Below are 25,186 nucleotides of genomic sequence, written 5' to 3' on the forward strand. Positions count from 1 at the left end.
GATTAGTCTGTGTTTTGTTAACATTTGTGTGCTGCTGCTGAAGCTGCTTATTTTTCCTTCATGATGATGGCACATTCTTATTAAAGACATATGTCAGCTTCCTCCAAAGGTCCATAATGTTAAATTTATTTCCATTTAGTTGCAGCAGCTACAGATACCAAAAAATAGTGTTCCAAAATTAAAACCACTGTCATGGTTGAGGTCGGTGGGGTTTTTATGTGACAACTTCACATATAACCCGGTAAAATGAGTAAGTTTTGTTCGAAAATCTCAACAAAATGTTTTATGATGAATCATTAAATTTGTGATTGAGGTGTAAAAAGGTTAGCGCTGTTAATCCAGTGGATTTTGTAGGGTTTATTAGTGGTTATATGCTAATGAAGAGCAGCTGCAAATTGAATATGTTTATGACAGGGATTTACGATTTATTATTTAAAATTCAGCTGCAAACATATGTAATATGTAACAGAATGAAAACATATTTACCTTTAGGTATTTAGCAATTAACATTTGCTGTTTTCCAGTTAAATTTGGCACCCTTTGCTAATGACATTCGAATTTACTCTGAATCGCTTAACAATTTTATGAACATTTTGCACACTTGCACACAAATCTAATGGAAAAATATTTATTATTAATTTCAAATGCATATGCAACCTTAAACACACAGAAACTACTACTTACCAGCGAGAGAATTGAACATAACTATTACATTAACAAACAAACGACTGGCTGGCTGGCTGTGTGTGATTTAATGCATCATGCATGCATGAATTAGTTAGTTATTCGCTGCAGCGATGGATGATGATGACGTTGATAATATTGTGTAGTTGTTGTTGTTGATTGTCTAAATGTAAAATGTTTTAATGAGCTTATAAGATACACATACTCGTTTAACACACACCTGCTTATGCACCATTAAATTTAAACATGCAAACACTTTTATACGTTATTCGTAACAATTTCTCCCTGTGTTTGCACCCTGAGTACTACACTAAGTGCGAGTAATGTCAACAAAAAATGCATTTTTCAATTAGTTTCTAATTGTTTTCGAGTGGTTGTACATGTTTTACACACAGAGTAACAAATAATAACGTTTTAATAGAAATATTAGCCACATACGTGGGTGATTTCAAGAAATTATTGAACTGCAAAGGATTTAAAGGATTGAGAACCTAAAAGGCTCTGGTATCTACAGCGATCTTCAGTTATCCAACGGTTTTTGTAAATATCACCCATTTTACTCACAATAGTTATTTTTGCCAACAAAGCCTGAGTCATATGCGGGAAGTTATGCTTAACTTCTTTAATTTAAAAACAAGTAAGAAAGTATGGTCGGTCAAGCCCGACCATATAATACCCTACACTAAGTAAAAGAGCAAAAAAAATTTCTTTTAAAATTTCAATAATTTATATTTTTGAGTGATTTTCGGAAGTGGGCCTTATATGGGATCTATGACCAATTATAGAGCGATCATCATGAAATTAGGTCGTGTGATTTATGTCTATATTAAAGTTAACCATGTTGAATTTTGTGTGTATACCAAAATGTTTAAGCGATTTATACACGTTAAAGTGATTTTCGGAAGCGGGTCTATATGGGAGCTACGACTAATTATGGACCGACCGTAACAAAATTTGATGACATGAATTTTGTATATATAAAACTTATTTGGAGCGAAAATTGTGGCGATACCTATATAAATTAAACATTTCTGACCGATAAAGTCCAATTTCGGAAGGACATTTATATGGGGGCTTGGTGAAATAATGGACCGATTTCAGCCAGTTTCAATAGGCTTGGTCCTTGAGCCGAAAAAAGAATATGTACTAAAGTTGATCGAAATATCTTCAAAATTGCGATCTGTACTCTGCGCACAAGTTTTAGATGGACAGTCAGACGGACGGACGGACGGACGGACGGACGTACGGACATCGTTTAATCGACTCAGCAAGTGATTCTAAGTCGATCGGTATACTTTAAGGTGTTAGACTAATATTTTTGGGCGTTACAAACATCAGCGCAAATGCATTATACCCTCCCCACTATGGTGGTGTAGGGTATAAAAAAGTGCCGCTTATAGAAGTGTTCCATAGGTTTCAACGTGCGAGAGATGATTTGTTCGGTTCAGAAGTGGTGGCCAGCCAAAAAAGTTTGAAGACCAAGAATTAGAGGCATTAATACATGAAGATTGTTGTCAAACTCAACAAGAGTTTGCAAAATCATTGGGAGCTAGTCAAGCAGCATTTTCAAAACATTTGCGAGCAGCTGGATTCATCCAAAAGCAGGAAAACTGGATACCATACGAATCGAAGCAGAGAGACTTTGAAAGAAGATTTTGCATGCCCGAAGTTATGCCTGAACGCCATAAAAGAAAATCATTTTTGCACCGAATCATTACTTGAAAAAAACATATTTTTTTTGGAAACTTGTGTTATCAATTTAATGGTTATTTAAGATAAACGGTTAATTTTAACTAATCCTCTTATCCTCTTCGACTTTTTGATAAATTCCCAATGCATCCTCCTTTTAAACAAACTTACAACGCTACAATAGTGTAAATATGTATATGCTAGTACATCAAGCACCAGTAACAATTTGAAGTTGTACAAGTGCATGTGTGAATGAATGTAAAAATACATACTCACGCACATAAAATGAAAACAAGCTGCTTGATGTATTGTTTAGTTGCAAGTTGTTTCTCTAGATTTAATTGCATAATTGCATTAAATTGTGTTGTTGCATTTATTTCACTCACTCTCCCTCACTCACACTCTTTGGTTTCATTCTGTATCCTCGAATATGGCAAAGTAATAATTGCACACCCTGACATACAAATATGCATTTGTTTGAACATACCCTGCAGTTTTAAAGGGTTGCATTTGTTAACATTGCGCTGGCTATTTCGCTACTTAGACAGTTATGCAAGTGCATGAAATAGTTACCTCTGCATTACTCTTTTGCTTCTAAATCGCTAAGTGTTTGACCAATAAAGGAAAGGACACCTGTAAAACAGCATTCGGTGGTTGAATGGTTTAAATAACCCACAGCAAACAGCATTCGGATTTCGCTACTCCGATTTTAAAGAAATTTATCACAGTTATTGTGCATTGCAAGTGTTTATCAAATCATAGACTTTTTGTCTCCACACCCTTTTCGCTCCAAAAATAAAAAGTCTTGAAAATATAAAAAAATTTTAAAATTTCACAAAAATTAACAGATATAACTGAACATAACGCTTAAATCATACAATGTCCAACATTAACCCTTGGAGGTATAACCAGGTCTGTGCAGACCTTTTGCATATAAAAGTGTTAGAGACAAATCCTTTCATGACTTCCTGGAGCAACATTCTCCAATCACAATGAGCAAAAAATCAAACCGACTGTGGATCCGGGTTCGGCTTAATCCAGATTTTCCAATGTTTTGGTTCAAACGTCATAAAAAAAGGAAACTATACATACGGTAGCTCTTTTCTATGTATAATGTAAGGGGTTTCACACATTAATAATGCATGTACAGCATTGTGGTTCCAAATAGGATACCTGACTTTGTATTTCCATACAAATCCCATATAGGTCTGCACAGACCTGGTTATACCGTTTAACGCTAAATAATCCCTATACCTCCGAGGGTTAAAGCTACTTTTACAATGATGGACTACTCCACTCTGCAGCAAATTATACTTCTTTCTCTTTTGTATTTATTGGATGTAAAATTTGGCTGCCTAGTGCTACAGGGTATATTCATTAGTACAGGAAAGGCAGAAGAAATAAACCTCATGATTATTTTCATGCAGCTATAATTTGCATTTCTATAGCAATAAAGGATATTACCATCACCAATGAGTTAATCATAAAGTTCTAATAGATTTTCCATTTTTTCCAGGTCACAAAGAAACATTGAAATTATTGTTAACATTTTCCTAATTAGAGAAGAAGTCAAAATTATAACTGGTAATTAGAAAGCAATTAGTAAGAATTTTATTTGATTCGCAAAAGAATGAAGTATAAAGTTTCTTTGACTTTCCCCTAGTTGTTAAATTATTGGGTTAAGGAAAAATTGTATTTTAATTTTTTTCAAAACTGCAGAATTCAAAACATAACATAGTTGTGGTGAACATAAGCGATCCGTGTTATTACATAGGTCAACAGCAAAAAAGGCTTGAAAAACCATTATAAAGATTTGATGCATAAGTACAAAAAATTGCAAAAAAAAAGTAAAATTATAAATTTTGTTAGACGTTTCTTCACATAATTAATGATAACTCAAAATGGATTAATCCGATATTGTTAAAGTAAACTTAGAAAAATTGAGATTTACACAGCCTGAAATCCATTTATATATTATATTTCAATCGGCTCAGTAGTTTCAGAGTTATAATAACAAATTGAAGCTAAAAATATATTTTTTATGTGAAAATAGCAAATTTTTTTGTCATGAATCATGAAAAATCGAAAACGGCAGAAATTGTTTAGATTTATTGCTTTATCGCAAAGCCACATGTAATAGGAACAAAATGAGATATCGATCATAAATATCAATTTATTCTTTTCGAATTTATTCACAATTAAGTGAATTCGCTCATTTTCACAAAATTTTAGTTTTTTTTTTGGTATACAAAATTGATTAGTTAATGTTCTTCTTCCGATTAATTGAATTTTGAAAATATTTTCCCCATGCTATGTACAAATTTTCGGAGTTATAATAACAAATTGAAGAAAAAAAATATATTTTTTATGTGAAAATAAAAATTTTTTTTGTTTTAAAAAAATCATGAAAAATCAAAAATGGCAGAAATTGTTTAGATTTATCACTTTATCGCAAAGACACATGTAATAGGAACAAAATAAGATATCGATCATAAATATCAATTTATTCTTTTCTAATTTATTCAAATTAAGTGAATTCGCTCATTTTCACAAAATTTTATATTTTTGTTTTATATACATAAAATTGAGTAGTTAATGTTCTTCTTTCGATTGATTGAATTTTGAAATCATTTTCCCCATGCTATGTACAAATTTTCATATATATACATATTGCGTTTCAATCGGGTCAGTAGTTTCGGAGTTATAATAACAAGTTGAAGAAAAAAAATATATTTTTTATGTGAAAATAAAAATTTTTTTTGTTGAAAAAAAATCATGAAAAATCGAAAATGGCAGAAATTGTTTAGATTTATTGCTTTATCGCAAAGCCACATGTAATAGGAACAAAATGAGATATCGATCATAAATATCAATTTATTCTTTTCGAATTTATTTACAATTAAGTGAATTCGCTCATTTTCACAAAATTTTAGTTTTTTGTTTTATATACATAAAATTGAGTAGTTAATGTTCTTCTTCCGATTAATTGAATTTTGAAAATATTTTCCCCATACTGTGTTAAAATTTTCACATATATATTACGTTTCAATCGGCTCAGTAGTTGCAGAGTTATAATAACAAATTGAAGCTAAAAATATATTTTTTACGTGAAAATAGCAAATTTTTTTGTTTTAAAAAAAATCATGAAAAATCGAAAACGGCAGAAATTGTTTAGATTTATTGCTTTATCGCAAAGCCACATGTAATAGGAACAAAATAAGATATCGATCATAAATATCAATTTATTCTTTTCGAATTTATTCACAATTAAGTGAATTCGCTCATTTGCAAAATTTTTTTTTTTTTTTTTTTGGTATACATAAAATTGATTAATGTTCTTCTTCCGATTAATTGAATTTTGAAAACATTTTCCCCATACTGTGTAAAAATTTTCACATATATATTGTGTTTCAATCGGCACAGTGGTTTCGGAGTTATAATAACAAATTGAAGAAAAAAAATATATTTTTTATGTGAAAATAACAAATTTTGTTGTTAAAAAAAATCATGAAAAATCGAAGACGGCTGAAATTGTTTAGATTTATTACTTTATCGCAAAGCCGTGTGTAATAGGAACAAAATAAGATATCGGTCATAAAAATCGATGGATTATTTTTGAATTTATTCACAATAAAGTGAATTCGCTCATTTCACAAAATTTTAGTTTTTTGTTTTATATACAGAAAATTGAGTAGTAATGTTTTGGCAGTCATAAATATGTTCATTATACTTTAGCGAAAATCGTGCAACATTTGTCCCAAGTTCCCATACAATATCCCCTCTTGTAATGTGAGTATGATCATGTAATATCATATTGTAGTTATATTATAATTATGTTATCGTTGTAGCACAACCATTATATGATTGAGCACAAACATATTATGATTCCAACTCAACCATATCGTCATGGAAATATATGTTTTTTTTCGTATTATGGTTGTAACATAACTATAATATGATTTAGCCTAACAATATTATCATTTCAGCACAAGCATGTTTAAAGTGAATATTGCACACTTTGCGAATTTTCCCAAAAATCCTTTTCAGTCTGTGTTAAATGAAACGACATTACTTCCTCTCCCAACCAATAATATAACTAAGTGTATGTGAGTGTTTGCAATGTGGTAACTTTGTCAAAAACAGTAATAAAATAAATAAAACAGAAAAAAAAATGAAAAAAACGGCATCAAGTCATTAGTTAATTGTTATTCTTTTCAAACTCTACAGGAGAGAGTTTCATAATTTGTTGTGCTTTTTTGTGGCTCGAGTAAGTATTTTTAGAAATATGTAACTAGTAACTTTTGCCATCTAAGAGTAAGTATAACAAAAACAACAACATCAGCACATACCAAAGGGAAGTAAACAATTTCAGACATTGTGAGTAATTAAGCTCATAAACACTGAGAATTTAGCATCCAAACTCCACATAATGTTGCACATAAACACACACTAACATTAAAGTAAACATGCTAATTGTTTTATCAAAAGTTTATGGAGACGTGTAAAAATATATTTGTATGTATGTATGTAAGTATAAGAGTGAATGAGTTGAGTCCTTGTTTGAGAGAATGTGTGTTTGTCTATAAAATTAAATTAAGAGTAAAAACAAAACTATGTGTAATTATATTATGACACCTGCACTAAAGTAAATACTTATTTAAAAGCCTTTTTAAAGCATACTCATATACAATTAAGTATTTAAGTATTTACTTACTTATAGTATAATTGTGCACGTTTAATATTTAACTGTCCTGTTCGTATTTAATTTTCCAGCAACCAGCAGCATTATGAAGCAAGAAAATAAATATGTTGCCTACTTAAAGGATTATTGTGCTAATTGTACTTTGGCCGGTTTCAGTTATATTGCCAACACAAAGTAAGTACATAGTTATTAGTACTTTCATGTAAAACATGAATAATTTATGTTGGTAAAATTTAATTTGTAATTCTTTCTCTTTGTAGCCTCCACTTTATTGAGCGTATATTTTGGTTTATTTGTGTGGTCATATCGGCTTTTGGTTCGTATGTTTTGATCAGTCAGTATCAGCGAGATTTTAATAGTCGTGCTGTCAGTATTGTCTATGAGAGTCTGCCCTCGACCCAAAAAGTCGTGTTTCCCACTATAGCAGCCTGTGATATGTACAATAAATATGAGGCATTGCCGAATTTGATAGATTTTGTGGAGGAGTAAGTTTGATTTTTAATTTTTGACAATTATGTATTTTAAACACAAGTAAAGATGTAAGATTCTACTTCCAAAATTAAAGAAAAATTTAGATTGGCTGTTATGGGTAAGCTACCGTTATCGAAATAACTGCAATTACCTAAATAAATAACACTGTCCAACAGATTAAGACTTTTTGATCGGAACAGAATAGCGACCCTAATTTAATTTTTTTATCGAAGGAAGTATAAAACTAAATGAAACAAATGTTGTTAGTTAATGTCTGAGAGAATTCTTATAGTTAGAGTTGTATTGTGAAATTTTATGGCGATCATTTTTGTGAAAGATAATAACCATCTAGCTCCTCTCTTAAAGGATCAATTTGACACTTTTTCGAGAAAATCAAAAAAAGTCCTTTCAAAAAGGACATTTAACAATTAAAATATTCTACGAAAATGTTTCAGAGGGGGTCACCCAAGATAATTTGCAAAATTACACGCCACCTTGGGTCACACATTTTTGAAAAAAAATCGGCGAAAATACATTTATGATCCAAATGAGCTGAAATTTAAAATATAAATAGTGAATGAGAAGATCTACAAAAAACCACTTAGGTTTATTTATTTATCGATTTTTTTTCGATAAAAATATTATAACTTTGACCCACTACACTATAGTTCAAAGTATCACTTTTTCCGTGCGAAATTAATTATTATTAAAGTATTCTACTGTTTGATACCAAAATTGAACCACAGGTAGAAATACTTATATTTTCAACAAATTTAAGAAAAAAATAACCCTTTGTCGACCATTAACCCATCAGGAGTAAAATAAAGTAAATTCATTGCTTTTGATTAGAAAAAATGTATTTCATATTAGTTTTCAGTCAAATTAGTTGAATCAGTAATTCATTTTGTAAACAAATTTGATTCAAAATATTAACTGAAGTATCAGATAAAATTTCGCACTGTGGTATAGTAAAAAAAGAGGGAAATAAATCTGTAATTTCTAAATCCTTAGTCCTTAGTTAGATTTGAATGAAATTTGACATGCGCAAAGAAGAAGTGTTGTCGAGTTTAAGTTTTGAATTTTGACCGCATGGGCCGACCAGGGGTGCGGCCAGGGGCCCCCATAGTAGGACACCTTGGGTATGTTCAATTTTTAAAACGATGCTATTTCTTCGTCTGTGTTTTCTATCATCTGCTTCGAATGTATTAATACCTTCTGTACTGTGGATGTCATTGGTAACCAAAGATACAAATCTGAAAGCATATACCACCATTAAGCCATATAGTGTTTTCAATTCGAAAATTATCTTCCTTTCTTCCGCATTTTTGACATTTTACTTTTAAATAATTGTAGACAAAATGGCGGACTTTTTCATCCAATAATTTCTTACAACCCTTAGGAATAACAGGAGCACTAACTTTTTTCACAGTATATTTAATAATAGCATAATACTTTATGTATTTTGGGCGTTCTTTTAGCCAAATTTAAAAAAGTTCATTGTTTTATAGCACAGTAACCTAGAAAAAATTAAATTACTCAGAAAGCGCAAAAATGCGCAGTATGAAATAAAGTGAAATGAATTCACAATATTTCAATATATTTATTTCTTTTTATTTAAAGTTAAAATTTTTTTAAAAGCTTCTATAAATTTAAAGTTTTTTAATTAAAAGAAATTACTTTAAGGTTATGTTTAAAAATTGTAATTTTTAATATAAAGGGAAATATTTTCCAAATATTTGGGAATGAGAAATTAAATACTTAGAAGTCTCGTTGTTTTCCATTTAAAAAAAAAATTATTTAAATTATTTACACACTTTCCACAATTAACGGTTAAAAGTTACAATATTGTACTTATTGATATTGATTCTATTCACAAGTTTTTAAAAATTTATCGAAACTTTGACTTTGAAGGAGTGCTGTGAAGAAGTATTTTGTATTTTACAAAAACCAATTGCGAATTTGATTGCATTGGAGTTTTAATAAAAAATTAATTAAGTAACAACTTCGAAATTTGAATTTCGCACGGAAAAAGTGATACTTTGAACTATAGTGCACTATAAAAAAACAAGTAAGAGAGCTATAATTGGCTGTGCTGAATCTTATATACCCTTCACCAAATTATAATTTGAAATAAAATGTTTAAACATTTCTACGTAATTTCTTTTTTATTTTCGAAATTGTTTTTTAATTTATTTTAAAAAATTTGTTTCCAAATTTTTTTTTAATTTTTAAACATATTGAAAAAAAATGTTTTGGTGAAAAAAAAAATTGGGTTATAAAATATTTTTCCCGATTTTGACCCATCCAACTTACTATAGCCTTATATACATAGTTGCAATTTTCCATATTTTATTTTATTTTATTTTACAAAATTTATCTACTCAACATCATGTTATCAATGGCTTTCAATCACAAACTATATGACACAGCTTGTTCCAATTTAGGCAGTAGTCAACTAACAACTCAACAGATGCTAAGAGGTGGGAAATTAAAAAAGTCACGGAATTATTGACCCGAACACATATGAGACATATAACTTCTTTAAAAGCTTGTTCTAAAAAAGATATTTTTGTGAGACAATAAATTTTTTAATCAACAAAAGATTTTTTAAAAACTCACCAAATTATTCTTTTATATTATAAAAATTTTAAAGGTAAACTAAATTTAAAAAAAATATTGTTTCCAAAATTTTTTTATTTATAAGTGAAAAAATTTTAGGGCCAAAAAAAAACAATTTTTTGAAATTTATTACTGAAAATTGTATGACAAAAAAATCGAGTTAAAACGTATGTTTGATGGTTTTGATCCATTGTAGATCCGACTTACTATGGTCTTATTTACGCCGTTGCAAAGGTCTTTGAAATATGTATCATTAGATATCTGTAATGTTTATATTAATAACTTAATAATCCAGATAAAGATCATAAATATTTAAAAAACCGAGGTTGTCTTGGTTTTTTCTTTTGAAGATTTTTTTTAACAAAAACAGCTTTTTGTGAAATAACGTTTTTTTTAAAAAAATAAACATATTTTAATCGTGATAATTTATTCGAATTCTTGTATTTTCTAACTTTTATTGATTGATTACCAAATACTATTTAATTAAATGAAATATTTAGAAAAGTTACAAACGACACAATTCAGTAAGAGAACAAAAAGCTATTTGTATTTTAATTTTTAACTCTTTTTAAAAACATTTCCTCCTTTGTGTTTATTTTCAGTTAAAAATTCTATTCACTACCAAAATTTCTTTACTTCGCAGATTAGATGGCCCCGATGCCAAGGACTATAGTTATGAGATTGAAAATTTCATAAGCTTCCTGGTTTATCCATATATTTATCGGGAGGGCAACATAAAATCCTGGTGCAAAGTCAAATGTTGTACAGAGTGTCCCAGCGATAATTTACGGGGTTTATATCACAGAGTATGTATTAAAAAAAATGCTCTTGAAATAGTTGTTAATTAAAACAAATGTCCTTTGAAACAGTTTAAAACCAATTGCAGTGACTTTTTTGAATCTTGTGAATTTTCTCTGAAACCCTTTGACTGTTGCAAGCACTTTCTGCCCTTGGTGACACCGCATGGCAATTGTTTTATGCTGAATTCTTTGTTGAACAACAAAAGGTTAATAAATATAAAATAAATTTAAACAAAAAACAGTTTTCTAAGAAATTAAATTTTGCAGAGGCAGCCCAACTTGGTTTAATAGTGAAATAGATCCCATGACAGATACAGCGAAATTAAAAATTGTTACTAAAATGCCAACACAGGTATTACAACTTTTATTATGTATTTCCAAAATACTTTAGTTTATCAATTTAATTTAAAGGTTTCCATTATGAATGAGGAAGATGTGCCTCATGATGCTTTGCCGGGCAATAAAATCGAGGCCAATAAACCCGGCCAAGACAAGACCTTTCAAATCTTCATGCAATCCATGATAAATGATCCCGACGTACGAGATATTGCTCCGGCCTTTCGTCAATGTCGTTTTCCCGATGAACTATTGCCTGATACCTCCTATCGGGCCTATAGTTTTAGCACCTGTTTCGTTGATTGCCTAAGAGTTTATCAAATGAAAGAATGCAATTGTTCGGTGTTCTCTGTGATGCCAGAGCTGAATTCAAACTATAAAGATTGTGATTTGGAGGGTTTTCTGTGTTTGGAAAAACTGATTTTAGTAAGACCGGATGGCAGAAATTTACTACCCTGGGCCAAGAGCAAATACACCTGTGAGTGTTTGCCTTCCTGCACGGAAAGTGATTTTAAGGTGGTATTCGATTATCAGCTAAAGTAAGTTTTCCCTGCTCTTGAGCTTAATTATGAAACTTTCTCTAATTAACATAAAATTGTACGATAACCTGCTCTTATGCAATTTTATATTGTATTATTTATATGTTTAATCTCTACCCTTTCTTGTTTCTTTTTTTGTTGAATTTAGAATTAATGCATCTAATCCTTATCTAACCATCTCTGTAACGATGCCAGAATTTGCTACCGAACGTTATAGACGTCAGGCTTTGCGCACACGTTTGGATGTGGTGGTGACCATTGGTGGCATATTGGGTTTGTTTTTGGGTGCCAGTATTTTAAGTGGCATTGAATTTTTATATTATTTTACCTTAAGATTATGGAATAATTATAAAATGGAAAAACGCCAAAAACGACAACAACAAAAGCAGCAATTGCAGCAGCAACAGCTATACAACAGAACAAGGCAACAACAACGTTATTAAAATATAAAAAAGCAACAAATGAAAAGCTGGTAACAAAACATTTCTAGGGAGTAGAAAAGCCAGTACCTACATACAAGGGAGTTGCTGATTTTATTTATTAAAATGTTTAAATGCTATAAACGTGCAGAAAAAGCTTTTAGTGAAGCAATATATAAAGCTTTTTTCTCCCCATTTTAATCTTTATTGACACTTAAAACAGAAAACCCTTCACCGCCATTTCTTTCTTGTTATTTACCCCCGCAACACACAGACACAGTCACATTACATTTTGTGCTAAACTACCTGTCGTTTACTTTTACGACAAACTGTTGAAATTATCAAATATTTATACGAAGAACATTTAATAAAATTTTAAAATTAAAGTACTGCACCATAAAATGAAATCTGTGTCAATTGCTAAAGGAACACAAAACCCAAACAAATTTATTAGGCGCTGGACATTTTGCTGGAGTTGGAGTTTAAAGTTTTAAACAACAAACGTATTTGGTTAAAACTTTGACATTTTTTCGTATGATAATTCCCAATAGGTTATGATATAAAGTAACAACAACAAATATAGGAATATTTGTGTCTCCTTGTTTTTCTAGAACAATTCGTTTCAGCTTCTTCAGAAAAGGATTTTTTTGCACCACATCAAAAGTACAACAAAAAGTCAAACTCTTCCGAAATTTCTGGGTTTATAGTTATTTAGTAATTAACTTGAGAAGAAATTGGAAAAAAGTGAATTTCTTCTGTTCATTAAGCCTTATTTTTTGTTGAAAAAACTGTCTATGTTAATCTGCACCATTTATTTCAATGGTAAAAAGTGGGTTAATTTCGGTGTAGCTGTACAAGCATGGAAGATACCGAACGTTCTATAAGCCCAGTTTAGGTCTCTACAGCTGAAACAATTGAAACAAATTACGATATGGTCTTGAACGATGGGAGATTGCGAGAGATTGTGGAAGCCATAGGCATCTCACATGGCTCAATGGATTTTCAATGATCACTTGGGTATGATAAAGCTTTCCGCAAGATGGCTGTTGCGTTTGCTCACAATCGGCTCACACATGGGCAGTTTTGATGACAAAAATCCATAAATTAGGCTACGAAATGCTGCCTCTTCTGTCATATTCTTCGGATTTAGGCCCGAAATATAATAGAAAGTTCCAATTCGGCCTTTCAATGAGTGTATGACTTAAAAATGCGGGATGGCGTATTTTTTCAACGCGGTTTTTGTTTTTAATATCTTCATCTCACTTAGTTATTGAACATTATAGTGTAAACAACAACATTTTGTTTACTTTGAAAATGTCGAATTTTATACCAACAAAGTTGTATGTGTGGTAAGTTTTGCTTTAATTCTTCAACCCATTTCGCTCCTAGATACAATTATTATTTATTTAAAAAAAAAAAATAACTTTTTTAGGGTAATTATAACCTCCTGATTGCAAATATCTGGTCAAACAAATTTTTCCGATTTTTCGTTTTCCCAGAAAAGCCAGTTCAAAATTTCGAACAGTTAAGTTTAAACATATGTGATGTCCCGCATTTGCATGTAAATCATGGTTTTTATGTTTTATGAAACAGTTACATATGTTGGCAATAATTCCTCATGTTTATTATTTTAATTTTATTTTGTTTACTATTTTTAAAAATTATTTTAAAAAATGTTTAGACACTTTTTTTTATTTAATGTAATTGACGAAATTTGCCCCTAGCAATGAGGGGGAGGGTAATGGTCACGTCGGTATATAGTTTTTTTTATTAGCTAGAAGATGAGACTTAACATTCATACCAAAATTTTTCAGAAATTCCACCTTTTTCACATATAAAAATTTTTTTTTAAATTTTATTTTTACTGTTCGAAAAATCGAACAGCGCACACTGTGGTAAATCACAAATCTAGCTGGACAAAATTAAAAAATAAATGTCTGGCAACATTCCTTCTGATCATTTAATGAGTTTCTCAATACAATAGGGAACTGTAATTCATATTTTGTTTTTTTGGTTTTTAGCTCCGATTAGGAAAAACTAAGCTTTAAAGTCAGTTGTTGTCAACAGGTACATTAAGATTTCAAAGAGAAGAGTATTTTTTGTGTGACTTTGGTTTATGATTAAAAAGGCTACGGTGATTTTATTTTCATAATTTCTCTATTTCAAGGAAATATGCAACAATTTTCATTTAATTATTTCCATTGTAACTATTAAAAAACTAATTTTTGTGAGAAGATCAGAAATTGGAAAAAAATTAAATATTTCCTTTTTTCAAGTAGAGTTAAAGCTGTTTATTCCGCATAGTTCCGCTGTAAAACTATATTTGGGTTAATCTGTCAAGTGTTCACTTTAAGGTAAATCAAAAACATCTTGCGCATTTCTGCGACCGCCATACATTTTTTTTCACTTTTCCAGTATGACCTACACAAAGAAAATATAAAATATTTCCTTTTTTCAAGTAGAGTTAAAGCGGTTTATTCCGGATAGTTCCGGTGTAAAACTATATTTGAGTTAATCTTTCAAGTGTTCACTTCAAGGTAAATCAAAAACATCTTGCGCATTCTTGCGACCGCCATAAATTTTTTCACTTTTCCAGTATGACTTCTACTTTTTCACGAAAGAAAATTTTTGAAGAATGGGTAAAAACTCCCAAAATACATCGCGAAAAAAAATGTTTTTTTATAATCGTTTATAATCGTTTTATAATCGTTTATTTGAACTAATTTTTTATATGATTCATAAGTGAGAAGTGAACCCAACGTGATTTATTAATTTGTCAAGTTAGATTTGCGATCTACCACACTGTGCAGCGGAGCGAAATGGGTTAATTTGAAGAAAAGTGCCGCTAGCTTATTGTGAATATGTTTCATCAGTTTGTTCGGTTCAGTAGTAGTTCAGTAGTAGATTGTCCAGGCCAGCCAAAATAGTGTGAAGATCAAGAACTGAACACATTACTCCATGAAGGTTGTTGTCAAACTCAACAACAGCTTGCAAAATTATTGGGAGCTACTCAGTCATCAATTTCAAAAAATTTGCAAACACCTGGATTCATCCAAAAGCAAGGATATTGGGAACCATATCAAATTGAAGCCGAGCGATAAGGTATTTCGGCATTGGACGAAAACGCCCAGAATATGCGGCCAGACATGAAACCGTAATATTCCATCATGACAACAGTGGCCGAAATTTTTAAATACCTATTAAAAACTATTGATAATGAAGAGGTCTAGACCGTGTTCCGACCGACTACTATTTGTTTCGATCAATGTAGAAAGCTTTCTCTGGGATACGCTTAACTTTGGAACAGAGTATCCGAAATTGGCTTGATTCGTTCTTGGCCTCAAATGATGAAGAGTTCTTTTGGCTCGGAATCCATATGTTGCCAGGAAGATGGGAAAAGGTCATAACTAATACTTTGAATAAATTTATATTGTACAAATGTTGCAAAATAAAAGCTAAACATTTGAAAAAATCTCGCATTTTTAAGACGGCAATCTGTGAACACTTATATTTTCATCCCAAAATTGATTTTTATACCCATCACCTTCGTGAGAAGGGTATATATTAGCTTGCCATTCCGTTTGTAATTTCCACAATAAAATTTTCCGACCCTATAAAGTCCTGGAACCTTATAGATAGCGGAATCGATTAACCCATGTTCGTCTGTCGATGCGTCTGTCTGTCTGTTGAAATCAACTTTCCGAAGCCCTCAAATAACTTACATACACGATTCATACATCAATATCTCCGTAATTCTTCCGGCTCGGTTCCCATTTAAAATCGAGAAAATCGATCCACAAATGGCTGAGGTATAAGGAAAACCAGGACAACCTCGATTTTTGACCTATATCTTGATTAGTCAAGATATAGACAATATGGATATCTAATGATAGATAGTTCAAAGATCTTTCCAACGACGTATATGAGACCTATATAGTAAGTTGGACCTACAATGTGTCAAAATCGGAAAAAATATTTTTTAACCCGAATTTTTTTTTTCACCAAGAGTTTTTTTCGCAAAATTTAAAAAAAAAATTAAAAAAAAAAAAATTCGAAAAAAAAAAATTTTACAAAAAATGAAAAAACGACAAAAATTTTTGTTTACATAAAAATTTTTAGGTCAAAAAATTTTTTTTTTTTAAATTTAAAAAAAAAAATCGAAAAAAAAATTTTTACAAAAAAAAAAAATTAAAATTTTTATTTTGAACTATAATTTGGTGAAGGGTATATAAGATTCGGCACAGCCGAATATAGCTCTCTTGCCTGTTCATATTCAAATTAACTAAAACATTATTGTGGTGTGTAAGTTAGTTAATAGTGGTTAAAACGTAAGGAGGATGATCATTTATTTTTTCCATACAAAATTGATTTGTAGAATCATGCTGATTCAGAAATAATACTGACACTAAACGTAATTGTTGCATTTGTAAGGTTAAAAGTACTAAATTATAGCTGACATAGTGGATTTACTGTTTCCATTGTTTACTAAATCATTGTAAAAGTGTACAACCAATCAATTACTTTAAATCGAAATTTAATGACAAATTCAACTAAAGTTTAGGCTATGAGAATACGTGTTAATGCCACCATGTCCTATCTATCTGCTCTATAAATTCTCTTGACCATTAGTCTACTTTGGCCATTAGTTTCCAAACCCATTGCTAATTTGTTTAAATATTTAATGAGCTCAATGTCTTGCCAAAAGATTTAGTTTTTATTTTGTGGGCTGTTCACAAATGCACAGGTCATTTGATGTTTTTATTTTCTCTTGTTGGCACCGCCATTTCATTGTTCCTTTGAAAAGCCACTAAAGTTTGTTCTTTTAACATTTTCATTTTTATCTTTTGATGTCCTGGTTGTTGTATTTGTGTTGATGCCACATCAAGAAATTGAATGGTGTTGGAAGGGGTGAAAGGGTGAGAGGCTGCAGAAAAAAGTCTGCTGCAGTAAGTTGGATTTTTAATTCAATATTGCTTTCGATTCAAGCCATCCAACTGTAATCTGCCGAGTGTCTAAAGTCTTGCCAGCCATTAATTATTTATGTTAATTTCTTTTGATGCTCATAAAAGTGGATTTTGTTATGCGAAGGTAGTTTGTGTATATAAAGTAATGGGTAATCGAGTAAACCAAGTAATGTTAGACATAAAAGTAATCGGTTAACGAAAACTGCAGAATCAAAGGTTTTGCAGGGAGTACACCCAGAAAAAAAATATTATTGTACATGTTTACTGTAACCATTTGATCATTTTTACAATTTGTTTAACAATATTATGATCAATGTAATTATTTTTATGATGGTGGTAACCATAATATGGTAAATTTGCCATCCACATGATTATCACAATTATATAAATGATTGTATATGCTTATGGTAATCATGTTCATGAATAAGCCGAGAACAACATAATATGGCAAATTCTTCATCATAAAAATGGTTGCCACAAACATATACTTATACACAATCATATATATGATTGCTACAATCATAGGAATTGTAACTTTACAATATTATGGTTATTATTGTAAGAAATCTGGCAAAAATGTTGAAATGGCTACAGTAACCATGTACAACTATATTTTTTCTCTGCGTGTAGTTAAGTATTTTATCGGAAAAATATTATTAAGTTTTCCCCAGGCTTGATACTTGGTATCGAATACTCTGTTTAGTAGCTACTTTTAACATATAGTTGATTTGCTTTTTGAAGTTATTAGCAGAAATAAAATAAAAATTGCATCATATCTAAACCTCATGCCACCGGTTCAATGGTCGTTAGAGAATATCTTTACGTAATTGTCTTGCTTTCTTCTAAAATATTTATCTTTCGTTAGAGGTTTGTAATAATTTTTGTTATTTTCAGCTCCTCTTGCAATGAAATGAAACAATTATAAGAGGAGTGCAAACAAAACGTGACCTCATTGGTAAATGGTAGCAGAGTTATAAGAATGAATCCTTGCTGTTTTGTTTTGTGTATTTTTTTTCACTTCAACATTAATTTACAGAAAATAAAATACGAAAAACAAACAGACAACAAACAAACGTACATTAAAAGAAATAAAATGTGAAATGTTTTCTTAAAAACTCCACCACACAATAAACGTAATAATGTGTGCATGTTTATGGTGTTGATTTAATGAAATCACTGAACAAATCGGAAAATTCTTTGTAAAATGTTTCACACATGAACAACTGGAATTTACAATAAAACAAAAGCGGCGAAATTCAGTTTTAAGAAAATTATAAAAAACAAGTAAGAGTGCTATATTCGGCTGTGCCGAATCTTATATACCCTTCAACAAATTATACTTCAAAATTTTAAATATTTTTAGGTAAACAAAATTTTTTTTTTTTTTTAAATTTAAAATTTTTTTTTTTTTAATTTTTAAAAAAAATTTTTTTTGTTTTTTCAATTTTTTTTATGGAAAAAAATTTGTGTTAAAAATTTTTTTCCGATTTTGACCCATTGTAGGTCCAACTTACTATGGTCTTATATACGTCGTTGCAAATGTCTTTGAAATATCTATCATTAGATATCCATATTGTCTATATTAATGTCTTAGTAATCCAGATAGAGGTCAAAAATAGGTCAAAAATCGAGGTTGTCCTAGTTTTTTCCTTATATCTCAGCCATTTGTAGACCGATTTTGCTGATTTTAAATAGCAAAATTCTGGAAAGCATGTCTGACAGAATTATTGAATATTTGGTTCCCGAAGATATCTCGGGTCTTCAGAAAATTGATTTCAACAGACAGACTGACATGGCTTAATCGACTCCGCTATCTATAAGGATCCAGAATATATATACTTTATAGGGTCGGAAATGAAAAATGTAGAAATTACAAACGGAATGACAAACTTATATATACCCTTCTCACGAAGGTGAAGGGTATAAAAATCATGAAAAGATTGTAATGAAAAAAATGGCTTTTTAAAATTACAAAGTTGAAGTGTGTAGATGCCTCAAAATTAATCGTTTAAGTAGTCTTTATGATTGTTTTATATTATCATAACTTTTAGTTACAAAGGAAATCAAATTTGCTAAAGTATGCTAAAAGCAGTGGTCGGCATATAGAGATCATGGATTATATTAACATGTTATGCAGTCGTTCTCTCTGCTGGCGAGCTACTAATGTTTCATAATTTGTATGAACTTCGTAGACAATTGAAGAGTTTACACGTAAATAACCGATCCTGATCGACACTTGTTGGCTGTGATCGCCGGTCATGTGTTTATAGTTGGAAGTGCGTTGCTAAGAATATTAATATTAATTACCAGTGTATTATACTTAAATCCATATTTTTAATATAGAAAATAAAAATATTAAAAATGTTTATTTAACAAATTGTTGCCAACTTTTAGGTTGTTATATAGTTTGCTGGTCATAATTTATAAGATTTATATTTAATACGTTTTACATTAACTTAAATTTCTTAGTGCAATTAAGTGACTTAAAATTCTAACATAAAATAAAACCAACCTTTAAAGCTGTCAACAAAATGAACAAGAACTAAATTAGTCTCCAATCAAATAATGATGTTGTCGTCTGGTCTCAATTACAACATTAGAATTACAACAAAATAACAAAAACAGCAACAACAACAGGCCGACTCAGTCATTAGCATAGGCTTTTTGGCTACATGCTGCTACTATAATACGTACTACTTACTTATTTAATACTCATAGTACTACAGCAACAACTACAAGTACAAATACATGACATGCTACTTGACAAAGACTAAATTGTAAGGTAGAGTAGTCGTAGTATTACTACAAGTAGTATGTAAGGTAAGTGACTTTATTTAACACTTGTTCAAAAAAAAAACATTCTAAATTACCAAAAAAATATATTGTAAATATATATGTACAACAACAAGCCATGTAACAACAGACACTTCAGACAAATACAAACGTACCAAAATAGATACACCACCCAGCGAACATTTCAATGACAATTTATTTCAAAATGTTATTTTCAGAAAAAAAAACCTTTTAATTGATATACATATTGTCTAGGGACAGCAGATAGTATCCAGGATATACATTAAAGAATAGAGGTAGTAGGGATTGTTGATGATATCTCTCACATTTAAGTAAAGATCTTGCCCATTTTCAATATTTTCAAAAGTGCACATGCATTTCTAAAGAAAAGTCCAACGGCACGGAAAATGTAAATGTTAATAAATGTGTATTTGTGTATTTTTAAATAATCTTAGTTGTTACCATGAGATAATGGCCTGAAAACAGAAAATATATTTTTTCAGGCTCTTATCTGCTTATCATGAAATTTAAGTATTTATTGTTAACATAAGCTTTGTTTGAATATAATTCTACACCATTTCCAAATGTATTTCAGAATTTTCTAATTAAATTTCAGTTATTCTGAATTTTCCATGTGTATTTCAGATATTTCTAATTGTATTTTAGAAACTTCCATTTGTATTTCAGAATTTTCTCTTTATATTTCAGAAAATTCTAATAGCAAGCACAATTCTGATTAGAAAAATTTAAGTACAAAATTTAATCTCACTTTAACGAAAATCCGATTTAACGCACGGTCAAATTCGTAACATTGACTACCTTATATAACGAACGTTTCAAAAATTGTATGCTCGATATAACGAATGATGAGAAAAAACAAACAAAATCAAACTAACGACAAATTTTTTAACATTTATAATCTTATATAGCGAACATTTCGAATATTGTACGTTCAATATAACGAACAGAAAGTATAAAAAACAAAAGTAGTAAAAATGTAAAAATAAGTCGTTACATTACCATTTAATTATAGGTGCTGTAATTTTTTCTATAGTGGTTTTAATTGCTTGTTTCACAATATCGAATGAAAGATTTCGTTCGCATTCTAAGCGTTAACATAAACATCAGTTAGGGAATCCAAAATCAGCTTTCTTTCGCTTATAATTCAAACGAAATCTTTCATTCGATATTGTGAAACAGGCTGTAATTGTGTAAGTATTCACGTGAATTAAATATGGGGAACCGTAGAAGTATTTCATTGAAAGAAAAAGTAAAAAAAATTAAGATGAATGAATGAAATATGGAATAACAAAATTCTCAACATTTTGAAGAAAAGAAAAACAAACATTTTATCGTTTCCTGTAAATTATCTTCACACAAATTAACTGGAATCTAGAATCTTTAGAATTTGTTTTTTTAAATGTTTATCCCTGAGTTTAAATTTCTAAGTTGAATCATTTTCAGAATCGAAATCCCTTACAATGAAGGATTTATTAATCGTGGATAATGCACCAAGCAAGCATCCACAACAATTAGTAAAAACTACTAAAGATATACAAATTTGGACGATATTCATTCCTCCTAATGTCACACGGCTCATCCAACCTAGGGATCAAAACTCAATACGTTTAATTAAATTCCAATACAGAAAAAGTTGTCCAAAATTAAAAAAAAAAAAAACATCTCGATATTACGAATTTTTTAGTTTAACGAATGGGCCTTTTTTATTTTAATATTTTGTACTAGGAAAATTTTTTCATGTACAAAGTAGTAAAGAGAAAAATATTTTCTCATGAAATACCTGCTAGATTTTACTATTTTTTGTGCGCGAAAGCGAAAATTTTAAAAAACTAGTAAACATGTAAGATGTCTATATTCGGCTGTGCCGAATCTTATATACCCTTCACCAAATTACACTTTAAAATAAAAAATTTAAATGATTTTAGTTAAGAAATTTATTAGCGAAAAAAATTTTATATTAAAAAAATTTTTTTTTTAATTAAAAAAAAATATATATTTATTTGTTAAAAAAAAAATTATATTACAAAAAAAATTTTTAGTGAAAAAAAAAATTCGGGGTAAAAAATATTTTCTCCGATTTTGAACAATTCTAGGTGCGACTTACTATGGTCTTATATACGTCGTTGCAAAGGTATTTGAAATATCTATTATTGGATATCCATATTGTCTATATTAATGACTTAGTAATCCAGATATTCATAGATCAAAAATCGAAGTTGTCCTGGATTTTTCCTTGTATTTCAGCCATTTGTGGGCCGATTGTCTCCCGAGCCGGAAGAATTCCCGATATATTCATGTATAAATCATGTATGTAAGTTATTTGAGGTCTACGGAAAGTTGATTTCGACATACAGACGGACATCCCAATATCGACTTCGCTATCTATAACGATCCAGAATATACTTTGTGGAGTCGCAAATGAGAAATGTAGAAATTACCAAAGGAATGACAAACTTATATATACCCTTGCACTCATGGTGAAAATATTACGCAAAGGGACACACCAATTTTTATATCATGATTCTTTACAAGTCCTATTAACAGTAAATTTTATTTAGTTCATGTTCCAATGTCGCGTTCTTGTATCTTATTTATCGTTTGTTATCAGTACTCCGATATCAAGTTGCTGAAAATGTCAATAAATCTAAATTTTGTGGCTTTAATTTAAAAAAAATTATTACATATAATTAGCACACTAAATAATTTATTAATTGTGTCGCGTTCGCTATGAAAAGTGTTTGTTTTTTAAATAACGAACGATTTTATTATTTTAACTACCATATTTACATGGATAAGATCTATAGGAGAAGGAAAGCAACTTAGAAAAAATTTAAACGAGATGCACTGAAGTTTTTGCATTTTTTTAATCTTTATGCAGATATTATCTTCTAACGAAATATCAACAAGTAGAGAATTATAAACCAACTATCTTAGAAATCTGAAAAACTATATTTTATCATAATTTTTCCTATCTAATCTAAGCATCGCAAAGTTTGTATTCTCAAAGAAATGTTTTACAAATTTAGTTTAGCAGTTTCTCAATTATTCTAAATTGGGTACTTGAATATTACGATTCACATATGAAATATAAAAATTTGCAAAATTATTTTTATCCAGCTGACTTGAAGACTGGGAATTGAACCTGAAACCCTTACACTGACTGACTAACATACCACAAATTAGCTGTAATGAGATTAATATATTTCAAAGATTCCTTTCACGCTCCTTGCAATGTCCGCTGGTTGATAAAAATGTTGTTAACATGAACAGGCCTGTAAACAAGTTTGAAACACACAAAGTTGTTGTACTACATACTCACTGTGCATGGTTTCAATGTAAAACGTAATACTACACACTTTATTTAACACAAAAGGTCTACACAATTTAATGCGCCTATAACTACATTGAAAAATGTACAATTTTTGGGTAATTGCTGGGAAATATTTCCATTTCAAACAAAACAAAAAAATAACATATTCTTTTCTAATTAAATACAAAATTTACTCATTTAATCATTATTTAAAAATTTATCACAAAATTCATTAGTTTATCTTAAAGCGTAGACACATTTGTTAATGTTGAGGTTGTATTTGAATTGTGCAGGGCATTCACCATGAATAGGACGCTCAGCGACGCACAAGTTGGAGGCCTTATCCAATTTCGAGTTGTGTGGGCAGTTTTGGCCGGAAACAAGGGCGAACAAAGCGCAGATGACGGCAAAGAACCAGGTGAATTGCATAATGATGGACTAAACAAAGAATTAAAATTTTAATAATTTTTTTTTTATAAATTTAACCACAGGATTTGAATTATTATAAAACACTCACTTTTCTGTTTGAAATTGAAAGATCAACTAAATTGTGTTGGTTCTATGTCGAAATACTTATATGAATCTAAAAAGATTAAATAACATCTTTTGAAAAGACACAAACAAATACATATACACAATATAATAATAATAAAAAAATGATTCTTATGAATTTAGAACTTATCAATTTTGAATAAACTAAATGACCTTTTTGGTTAATCAACAATGATCGACAAACCGTCAATGGTGATGAATCTTAGAGCGAAATGGTGAGGGGCTAAAATATATTTCGTAAATAGATTAATTTAAGAAGAAATTTTCTTATTAAAATAAGAAAAATATTAGATTTACTTATTTGGTTAGTTGTTGCAAAAAAAAGCAAAAGTTTTACATTTTCTTAAACATTTTAGTGTTACTTATGAAAATATAGAAAATTTGTAAAATTTTTGTAAAAAGTAGTATTTCTACTACTATTTTGAAAAATGATTAATTCACAGTTTTTAACGATTTTTCTTGATATAGTTAAAAAATACAAATTTATACTACATTTTTAAAAAGTAGTATATCTACTACTATTTTTAAAAATAGTATTTTTCAGTTTTTTGCTACTAAAAGTGCAAGTAATTCATTTAATATGTGTGTTTGTTCGTATGAGAAATAAAAAAAAATACTATTTTAAAAAATATTTGAGAACTTAAAACAAAATTTTATATTTTTTTAAATTTTTATGTTAATTAAATTAATTTAAACTTTATTTTTCTGTTCTATAATGAAAGTATGTAAAATTATACTTTTTGTAGATTAATTGGAGTAATAAAGTTTTTCGTGCAGTTTTTTTTACATAAACTTGTAGTTTATTTAATTAATAAGGTATAAGTCAATATTTTTCAAAAAAGTATTATTTTGATATTTTTTTAAAAACAACCTCTTTAATGGTTATTCTTTCTTAAAATATCAGTAAGCTTATTTTCCTCTTTGAAGCTCTTTTGTAAAAAGTAGTATTTTTACTACTTTTTAAAAAAGAGGATTTTAACAATTGTTGTTGCTTAAAATTAGAGTTAACATATTTTGAAATGTTAACCGATAATTTCTGCAATAATTTAGTACTTTTGTAAAAAGTAGTATTTTTACGACTTTTTTAAAATTTTTTTTTTTTTAGTTTTTCATACTAATTAGAGTAGTAAGGTACTTCTTAGATGCAGTAGTAACAAAAAACGCTTTTGCAACAAGTGCTATTTTTAGTTTTGCTTACTAATTTGATGCAATAGTGTAAGAAAATAAATAATAATTTATTTTTAGGAATAAAGCAATAATTAAAGAAACTATAATGAAATCACAGAC

General features: G+C 29.5%; 1 protein-coding gene and 1 long non-coding RNA gene across 2 annotated transcripts; one reads left to right on the forward strand and one right to left on the reverse strand.

The window, feature by feature from the left end:
* The first annotated feature begins 246 nt into the window (after window positions 1-246).
* Window positions 247-12,283, forward strand: ppk15 (pickpocket 15). Its single transcript, XM_065498491.1, has 8 exons — window positions 247-250; window positions 7,147-7,249; window positions 7,336-7,560; window positions 10,809-10,971; window positions 11,035-11,171; window positions 11,233-11,317; window positions 11,377-11,840; window positions 11,989-12,283. Exons 1-8 carry the CDS (start codon window positions 247-249, stop codon window positions 12,281-12,283), a joined length of 1,476 nt encoding a protein of 491 aa, XP_065354563.1.
* An 11,230-nt stretch (window positions 12,284-23,513) lies between these two features.
* LOC135963547 (uncharacterized) lies at window positions 23,514-23,963 on the reverse strand. The gene is made up of 2 exons (XR_010576850.1): window positions 23,865-23,963; window positions 23,514-23,785 (listed from the first exon to the last, which is right to left on the reverse strand). It is a non-coding gene; the product is annotated as an uncharacterized LOC135963547 (long non-coding RNA).
* Window positions 23,964-25,186: the final 1,223 nt, after the last annotated feature.

Source organism: Calliphora vicina, chromosome 1 (genome assembly GCF_958450345.1).
Source record: "Calliphora vicina chromosome 1, idCalVici1.1, whole genome shotgun sequence".
NCBI classification, from domain to species: domain Eukaryota; kingdom Metazoa; phylum Arthropoda; class Insecta; order Diptera; family Calliphoridae; genus Calliphora; species Calliphora vicina.